The following is a 9761-nucleotide window of genomic DNA, read 5'->3' on the forward strand; positions in this document are numbered from 1 at the left end:
TGTGGGCACAGGCTGACCGTGTGGGTACAGGCTGACCATGTGGGCACAGGCTGACCATGTGAGCACAGGCTGACCATGTGGGCACAGGCTGACCGTGTGGGTACAGGCTGACCATGTGGACACAGGCTGACCATGTGAGCACAGGCTGACCATGTGGGCACAGGCTGACCATGTGAGCACAGGCTGACCATGTGGGCACAGGCAGGCTTTAGTCTATGACACTCACTCCACTGACAGTGAAGCCAGCAGAGCACTAAAGAGATTGAGTCCATGTAGCTGTTCCCACCTCCCAACAGCCCCGTTGATGTTCCCGTCTTCCAGGGTATGGGGTCTGACTGAGAGAGACTGACAAGAACACAGGAGGCCTGGCTTTCACAGGGAAAGGGCAGGGAGCCAGTTAAAGCCAGGTAGTGGGGAGTGGAGAGCAGACTCACCCTCAGACAGCCTGTCAGCTCCGTGTCTTGGCCCCTCATGTAGTGGAAGCTGACAGTGGATGCGGTGTCCAGGGCAAATGTCTGTGTGCCCTCATATGACCCTTTCAGCTCCAGCTCCAGCTCCAGCTCCAGTTTGTCCTGACCTAGGGAAGAGGTGGAACGGATGAGAGCAAGGGAAAGGGGGCCTAGAACACCGTCTTGGACCTGGGATACCGGCAACAGTGGTATTTGTAGAGGTGGAGGCTGAACCACAGTAAGCAAAGCAAAACCTAAAGAGGTCCTTTGCCAGCCTGCTGCATGCCACAGCCCCATAGGATTCCCACCTATGCCAGAGATGCCCCCTTACCCTGCAGGCTTCCCAGCAGCCTACGCTCCCTATGGTTCAGAAAGGGTTTAGGAGCTCTCACCTGCTGCCATGGTGGCGCCCCCAGCTCTGTCCAGACAGACATCCAGGCGTGACAGTTCTCGGGCCTGGGACAGAGCACATCATAGGCAAGGGATCCACAGAACAAACCGAGGTCCCCTCTCCCTCAGCTCTGGGCCCCACTGAGCCTCAACCAAACCCACTCACTGCACACAGAACAAGAAGCGGGGTTCAAAATGGGACTAGACAGAAAATGCTTCATGTGTTTCTGACCTGCTGAACTGCTATGCCTGTTGTCCATGTGAACATCCAAGACAGCCCATCCCCACCCCATCCCTATTGGCAGCTTTACTGAGCCTCTGGAAGCTGTGAAAGCCCCCAGCCCTCAGGTTCATGTCTCTCTCTGTTACGTCTCCAGTCTTCATCTTTTGGACTTCCAGGTAATATGTGGGGACTTCATGCCCCAAACTGGAGGTATCAAAGAAGCACTCAGAGCCACAGTGACCAGAACATCTCTTGATGACCCTCGGCTCCACTGGCTTGCCTTCAGCAGTCCCCCTGTGAAGCTCAGTGCCCGGTGCTGCTTTGGCCGGCCCTTCCCACAGAACCACTGGCTCTAACTACCCGCTGCTCACCCCAACTCACAGAAGCCACACTGCTGTGGGAGTTACTTTACTGTAAGGGATATTTTGTTGTATCTTAGACATGATACAATATGTAACCCTGGCAGGCCTGGGACTCACTCTATAGACCCTCAAATTCATGGCCTCCTACTTCTGCCTCTCAAATGCTGGGATTCCAGACTTGTGCCATGGTGCCAAGCTACACTATGAATTCCTTTTAAAGGTAAACTAACCACCAGACCCGCACTTGCAAGCCCTGAGGGTGAGGGCTCCTGAGATGTGTTCCAGGAGACGACAGCTCCAGGTTTTATTCACCTGATGCCTGTTATGAGCCCCACGCCCAAAAGGCAGCTTCAAATGCAGCGCTCGCCACCTTGTGGCCATTACTACCCACTGCAGTTTCATGGGAGCCCAAACCTCGGTGACCTCAATATTAACAAATGAAGATGGACCTGGCGTGTGGAACTTCACTATGACTGTAAGGAAGTTAATCCCTAAGGACTCTGTGCTCATTACACATAACTAAGCGTCATCAGAAAGCTGTCCAATCAGAAGTCAGAACCTTCTCCGCACAACCACAAGCTCCCTTTGCATGTGCCCCTCGGCTCTAGTCCCCTCTAAGCCCCACAGTTTCGTGTAACCACCTGGTTGCAGGTCTGGGGTAGTTTGACCACAAAGCCCTACCCACGTCTTGTCCCCCACCCCCACCCCAGAACCCCAGTTTCCCCTGCCCTGAATCTCTTCCCCTGAGTCACAGGAAGGCCGTTACCACAAGAACATTGTTGGTGATGAGGTTTTCTGGAGGGTCCAACCTGGAAAAGTCAAAACATCCACAGTGACTTAACAGAAGGAAAGGGGTTCTGCATTCACCCGTTCCTCTCACTGTTCGCTTTCCCACCCGCAGGGGCTCTCCGTGGGTGATGGATTAGGGAGATACTACTGCGGACAGAGGGCAAGGTAAAAGGGCAGCCCTCCTCCGTGATCCTAAGAGGAGACCCAGACCTCCCTGACAGGGATGGGGAGGAGATGGAGGGTGACTCAGCTGGACAGACCAACCAGGAATCTGGGTCAGGGCCAGTTTCCTGAGCAGAGCTTGTGTCCGCAGCCACTCCCCGGGCTGTTCACCCTTACTCACGCTTTTTCCACGAGGAACTCCACATCTAACTCTTCTGGTCCCTGTAACCACACAGGGGTGAGCAAGTCACGGCCGTTTACAGTTGACCGACCCCGTTCTCTTAACAGCATTATCCTGCATCCCCAGCAGTCTCTGAGGGTGGGGCGCTATTAAGATCATTTCCAATTCAAAATTGAGGAAATAGCGGTCTAGGGTGAGATAAGCTATCTGCTAAAATCCCCGAAGCTAGTGGGCCTCGGAGGACAGATCTTCCTCCCTTCTGGGTTCCCAAACCCTGATGGGGTTGAAGGTAAAAGACAAGCTCAGCGAGAGGTGACCTGAGGCTATCCAGGCCCGATTTCTTCTCCCTGTCGAGGAGGCCCACCGGAATTTTGCCCTCCCCGTCCCTAAGCCAGCAGCGGAAGCCAAACCAGACCTTGGAGCGGCAGGCCCTAATCCCTTGTGCAGGAGTGAGCCTACACTGCCCTCTCGTGGTTGCACTGAGCAGTGTTTTGAGGGCTATCCTGCAGGTGACTAAAACGCTGGCGTGGGGTAAGGCTGGAAGCAGCCCCAGATGGAACAGCCCATTTCCTGTTCCAACGAAAACGCTCCAGCCTGGTGAACGAGTGCAGCCAGCACCATCCTTGCAGCTAAGAAGCGTTGAGCAATTTCCTCAGCCTGGAGCCTTCTCACCCACCTGAGGATTCAGGCGGAAGGTTTTCTGGATCAGTTGGCCAGGGAGGATTTCTGAGACATCATAGGAAACTTTGAAGCAGATGTCATCTTTCATAATTAAGTCCTCGTCATAGATGCTCAATTCTAGAATATTCTAAGGGCCAAGAACATAACATAGTATTGATTCATTGCAACAATAGCTCACATACAAGTGTAAAACACGCATAAGTAAATCCAGTAAAGTCCTTAATTCCTACTCATTTTTTTAAATTATTGAATATTTTATTTACCATTCATACAAGAATATAAGTTGTTTGTAGCCAATCTACCACTGCCACAACCCTCAGTTCCAATTCCTCCTACCCCCATCTCCTGTCTTCATGTTTCCTCATGTTCTCTCCATCTGTCTCTCTGATTTATCACCTACTGAGCCCATTTGGTGCTGCCTGTATGTGCACATGTGTGGGACCCCCTGCTGGATGGGGAGCCTCTCAGGGCCCGAACCCCTAAAGGAAGTTGACTCTTCTCCTCAACTGCTGAAAGTTGCTCGGATGAGGGCAGGAGTTCACAAGCCTCTTTCTCATCCATCCTGGGACTTACGAGTTTTGTTTTATCAAGAGTAAAAACAGACTGGGGGTTCACTCTTATAATCCTAGCCCTTGGGAGGTTGCAGCAAGAGGACCGTGAACTTGAGGCTCGTCTGAACTACACAAATATTGCCTGTCTCAAATATGTGTGTATGTATCTTGAATTTTCTTCCTAGGTAGGACGTGGCAGTTCGTGTCTGCAATCTAGAGGTCAGGAGGCAAAGACAGGAGTCTTACTGTAAATTCAAGGTCAATCTGGCTACATAGTAAGATCTAAGTCATCCAAACCTATGTAAAAGAGCCTGCCTTTAAAAAGCAAAAGCAAAAAACCAAGTTGGGTATGACATCCCTTTAATGCAGCAACTCTGGAGGCAGAGTCAGGTGGATCTCTGTGAGTTCAAGGCCAGCCTGGTCTACTTAGTGAGTTCTAGGCCAGCCAGTGCTACATAACAAGATCCTATTTGAGAAAAAAAAGAAACAAGGGAAAGAAAAAAATCTAAAAACAATCAAAATATATTTTTAAATTTCTTTTGGGGCAGGCAAAATGGTTCAGTGGGTAAAGGCATTTACTGGCAAGACTGGCAAACAAGAGCCACATGGTGGAGGGAGAGACTAACTCCCAAAGTTGCCCTCTGACCCACGTGTGTGCTCTGATGCACACAAGCACACATACACAGAATAAATTTTAAAATGTAGTTTAAATTGAGGGAAAGTGTTCAACTAGTCTGCTTTGCTAGTTCCCTAACACGCCTCAAAGGCAAATGCCAAGTATTGTGGCAGTTTCCACACAAGCTCCCCTTCGGCCCCACAGCAGCCCCACTAAAGAGGAATGCTTCCTATTCCCACATCATAGATGGGCTAGGGAGACGTAGCATCTTGCCACACATCGGCCCCACAGCCATGAGCATTCCTTCCCACATTCTCTTGCTCACAGCACATAGAGGCTGGAGCACAAAGACAGCCCCCTCCCCCGAGTTCGGGGACTACTGGAGCAACCCTGCTTGATTCCAAGACCCTCCTGTAAAGGAGAGAGCAGGCTGTCCACCCCAACCTTTACCTTGACCTGACTCTGAATGAGGAAACTGAAGGTCTCATTCCATACAGGATGACTGGAGTTGGTGACAGTTTGGGTCTTGAATTTCACTCCAGGGGCTGTGGGCAGCAGCAGAGTCACGTACGGATCCGCGTGACTCACTGACAAAGTCAAGGGGTGGGAGAGAACTGTCCATCAGGTGAGAGAGAACGCCGCACATCTTTTCCAGGGGTTTTGGTTAGGTTTCTATGGCAACCTCAGCATACACTGAGGGCAGCCAGGTCCCACCCCAAAGAGTGCCTGGTCCTTTTCCGTGGGATCCAGTCCCCTACCCGCAGATAGTCACTTACACAAGTCAGTCCTAGGCAGACTCCGAGCCTCCAGGACCTTCACAGTGAGCCGCCAGAAGACAGAGGCCTCCTCCTCCTCCTCCTGCAAAGACACCCCAAGCCCCTGTGCTCACCAGCAGTCTCTCAAACCTGGAGATGCTGCACTGTCCAGGTCCCCGACTCCACTCATTGACCTCATACAGAGTGAAGCTGCCGGGACACCAGACCAAACCGCCTTTGTCTACCACTTGTCCCTGGTGTTTTGACTGTGGCCTTTGGAAATGATGGGATGGCAGACCACCTGGGGTCAGTGCTGGTGAGGTCATCTCCCCTTCAGGGACAAAATCCCAAGCAGAGCAGATAAAGCAGGAAACTGAGGACAGGGAGTGACCACCTCACTGGTCAGGGGGAGATGGTCACAGTCAGGCCTTCCGAGAGGGCTGTCCTTTTTTGAAGCAGTGACTCCCATCCTTTGTGTCTTTCCTACATCTCAAGGTGGGCAGAGCAAAGGAAACCCAGTGGCCCATGTATCCCCAAGGTCTAAAATGTGAATGACTATCCTCTGATCCAAGCAACCTCCATCTTGGGGGGTTCAGCTTTACCCCCTTGCCAAAGGATTATTCCAGATGACCTTATTGACTGTTTACACCCCCCGTGGGGGAGGGACTTGTGACCCTCATCTGAGTACCCAGAGGCTATCTTCTACCTGTTGCAGGCAGCTCTGCCTTAATGGCGCGTGGCCCCCAGGAGGGCTGGAGTGTATGTAGGCAGAGGGCATTACATCTATGTAACAATGAGAAAACCATAATTCCTGCTGGGTTCAAGATTTTCTGATGTTTGGGGGGAGAAGCACCCACACTCCTGTACTTGACCTTTCACCTATGCTCTGATCATGCCTCCGGTAGTTGTTGAGAGCTTGGGAAGTGGGGTAGCTATTATTTGTGCCTTCCCCTAGGAAGGAATTTTATCAACACTGCGGTTCGTCATCTGTGATTCACTGGCCATGAATTAGGCAATTCCAGGAAGATCACGCCAGCACAGAGAATGGTGGTGAAAGGTATTGTGTGTTAAGATGCTCATGAGACAAATGAGACCTCAGATAAGCCCAAGAGAAAGCAAGAGAGTGGGCAGCAAGGAAGCAATCAGAGCTGGCTGAGTCTTGGCAGAGCCCGTGCCAACTGAAATCCTAACGCTCCTGGGACCCGGGGACTCCCTCTTTTCTCCAGTTTGGGGTTAGTTCTCCATCTTTTTCTAGGTGACATAAGACAAGCCCCGTAATCTGAGGTGACTCACATGGGCCTGGCGGGATTCTGGGCTGGCCAAAAGGAAGGTCATTGGCCTTGCATCATCTTGACAGAGAGCCTGCCATGAGAACTCCATCTGTGGGTACTTGGTTCCATCAGAAAGAGTCCACACGGGGAGGACTGACACTGGAGAACAAAGCTCGTGGGACACTCACCCCCGCACCCCACCCCTGCTCTCATTCAAGGCAGCCAGAAGCTGCACGGTGAACAATGGGCACCGTAACACCACGACACTGCAAGCAGGGAGACAGGTGTTGTGAAACCTGAGAAGGTTTCCTGTTGTGGCTCGATCATTGCTCCACAGCCTGTGTGGTCAGGGGTCCCTGCACCCCTGGGACAGATCTAGTTCTGTACGGATGCTTCCTACTAGAGTCTGAGGAAACCCAAAGCATCTCTCCACAGAGAACTGCAAAGGTTGAGGGACCAAGGTAGAATGACTCGGGAGGTGCCGTTCCCAGTCCCAGTACCTACCCCACCATGGCTGTATGCTGAATTTCCTGTCATTTTATTTTCTCTCTCTCTCTCTCTCTCTCTCTCTCTCTCTCTCTCTCTCTCTCTCCTCTCTCTCTCTCTGAGTTTTCTGTCATTTTACTCTCTCTCTCTCACACACACACACATTGACATGATTAATTTTAGCAACCCCAGCAACATCTCAACCCCTAAGTCCTTAAGCTGGAGGGAATGATTGTCAGAGAATTAGTCAATTTTTAGGCACCTGGCTCCACGTCCTCCCCCACTCAGATGCTCCACTGCCTGACACACGGAAGAGGACGACTAGGATGACGTTGGTCCAGGAGAGGTGAGGGTTTCAATGCCCCTCTCTGAGACAGCATAGGCACCAGGCCTTGCTCACCTGCTTCTCTGGCCAGGCTAAGACCCCATATGCCCAAAGCCTATGGACTGCTTTAAAACACCCTGAGAAGGGGCTGGGGAGGTGGCTGTTGGTAAAATGTCTACTGCTCAAACATGAGTACCTGAGTTCGGATCCCCAGTCCAACATAAAGCCAGACATGGGGGTGTGAGTCTCTAAGCCAGCACAGGAGAGGATGACTCCCCCCCCACACCCTTTCCCCTGTGACTGTGGTGGGGTTCTGGTGCGGGGGAGGGGGAGGCAAGGCAGATGCTGTGGCCAGTTCCCACCTGGCTCCTCAAGAGTCAGCCTCAGCTGTTGGATCAAACAGAAGCTCCTCATAGAACCAGTCTCTGGTGCCCAACCAGTTCTGCCAACCACTCTCCTGCCACCAACGGAAGCTCCAGTCCCCAGTCAGCAGCAAAGAAGACCAAGAAGCAGGGGCTGGAGCTCGCCTGACACTTAGCCAGCTCAGAGGGCAGGACGAATTAGTCAATCCTATTAGTCAAAAGCTCCCAAGCCTGGAAACACCAGTTTCCAACAAGGCGCTTCCCAGATATGGGGCAGACGCAGGCTCCCAAATCCCCGAACTTGGGCATTTGTTTACTCCTGGGTCTGGACCCAGAGTAGGCAAGAGGAGGAAGGAGATGTGGCCTCCCAGGGAAATCAGCTGGAACTAAAGGCATTTCATCAACCATTATGGGATATGGGGCTCCTAAGAGGAGGGAGCGATGGAGCCAGGACCAGGCAGTCCCTCTGCTACCCTGTCACATCGGGATGTTTCCACTGATGGCTGACTTGGGGATGGGTCCTCTCAGACTTCCAGTGAAAGCAGACCTCTCCACCTCCCCCAGGACTCCTGGAGTCCAGACTGCAGTGCCCAAGTCTTTTCCAGGATCTGCTTGTTCCACTTAGGCTGCATCTCAGGACCCAGTGAGAGACCCATCAAGGTCTGCAAATGAAGCAAGGTGCCTTGGAGAGCCTTCTTGGACACTTCTGGGGCACCAGGGACAAACAGAGGAGCGATTCCTATCAGCTTTGGTCTTTAGTGCAGGATGAGAACTCTGGGCTGAGAGGGGAGCCAACAGTTTGTACGATCCTTGGCCTACAGGTGCATTCCCATAACTCTTGTGACCAGAAAATAATCGGCATGAGGATTTAAAATACTGAGAGCCACAGGGCTCTAGCCAGTTCCAGAAACTCCACTGGCCTATGGTGATGAGTAGTGGGCTAGGGAGTCCTCAGGAGGAGCGGCCATTGTTCTCCAAAAGGGGCAGAAGTGGCAGTCCTGAGGGAGCACCCCTGAGGATGCCACCTGTATATCTGCCTCACGGTCCCCAGGTCCCCACTTCTTTGGGTGCTGCTTGCCCCCTACCCACTCCATACACCCAAGCACCAACTCCCTTTCCCTCTGTCCACATGGAGACTAATGCCACCCTCCTTTTAGGTATGCAGGCTTGTTGGCCCCAGGCTCTCCGTGATTGGTGGCCTTTGTTACCTGGTGAGGATGGCCAGGTAGTCTCTCAGGTAACAGGCTCTCCATTGCCAACCCTTCTATCTCGAGACCACATCCAACTCCCGCCAAGATGCCAGCTCTCTGGCAGGAAACAGTAACTGTCGCAGTGGAGTGGAGCCAGCCGTGATTCTCTCCCCATCCTGGAGGAATTGTGGTTCTATAAACAGGTAGCTCCGCCCCCAGGAACAGGTAGCTCCGCCCCCCAGGTCACTACCACACAGTACTTCTCATCTTCCTCAAAAGGCTGGCTTAACCAGCAGCTCCAGAAACTTCTGGCTGAGCACCAGGCCTCGTGGGTGGAGCATCCTTCCTAGGGCTGAAGTGTCAGGAAGAGGAAACAGGGGCAGCCAGGAAGGACGGACAGCTGGTTCCCCTGAGGCAGAGGGCAAAGCTGAGGAAACCTCTCTAAGTCAACCCCATCTGAGTCAGGCCTGGGCTCCTGAGCTCAGATAAGAGGACGGACCTCTTGGCGCTCCGCAGAACAGGGAATTCAGGCCCTACGAGAAAACGACTGAGGTGGGCACCGTGCTCACAGCCCCTCGCCTCTGCTGGCACTCACACTCTGCGTCTGCAGCTCCTACGAGCGCAGGGGCTTCTTCCTCCCTTCCTTCCCTGGTGTATGTGTGCGTGTGTGCGCGGGTGTGTGTATGCATGAGTGCAGGCACAGGTGTGTGTGTGCTGCACATGTGGGGGGCTGAGGTTGATGGCAGCTGTTTAGGTTACTCCCCGACTTCACTCACCGAGGCAAGGTTGCTCACAGAACATGGTATTTTTTAAAGTTTTGTTTATGTGTGTGTGTGTGTGTGTGTGTGTGTGTGTGTGTGTGTGTGTCTATGTACATGTCTGCCATGGGTACGCAGCAGACCATGGAGGCCAGGGTAGGGGTTCAGATCCCCTGGAGCTGGACTTACAGGGCAGTTGTGAGCTGCCGG

General features: G+C 52.7%; 1 protein-coding gene across 1 annotated transcript in view; it reads right to left on the reverse strand.

Moving 5' to 3' along the window:
• The window catches only part of Pla2g4d (phospholipase A2 group IVD), a 22011-nt gene extending 15069 nt beyond the window's left edge, over positions 1–6942 (reverse strand). The window contains exons 1-9 of the mRNA XM_013352728.2: positions 6935–6942; positions 6627–6696; positions 5181–5262; positions 4855–4991; positions 3233–3364; positions 2557–2597; positions 2191–2233; positions 842–905; positions 435–577 (exon numbers count right to left, since the gene is read on the reverse strand). Of these exons, the coding sequence (XP_013208182.2) occupies positions 435–577; positions 842–905; positions 2191–2233; positions 2557–2597; positions 3233–3364; positions 4855–4991; positions 5181–5262; positions 6627–6696; positions 6935–6942 (720 nt within the window). The remainder of the gene's footprint in view (positions 1–434; positions 578–841; positions 906–2190; positions 2234–2556; positions 2598–3232; positions 3365–4854; positions 4992–5180; positions 5263–6626; positions 6697–6934) is intronic.
• Between the last annotated feature and the right edge of the window lie 2819 nt (positions 6943–9761).

The sequence above is a fragment of the Microtus ochrogaster genome (assembly GCF_000317375.1).
Source record: "Microtus ochrogaster isolate Prairie Vole_2 chromosome 14 unlocalized genomic scaffold, MicOch1.0 chr14_random_1, whole genome shotgun sequence".
Classification (NCBI taxonomy): domain Eukaryota; kingdom Metazoa; phylum Chordata; class Mammalia; order Rodentia; family Cricetidae; genus Microtus; species Microtus ochrogaster.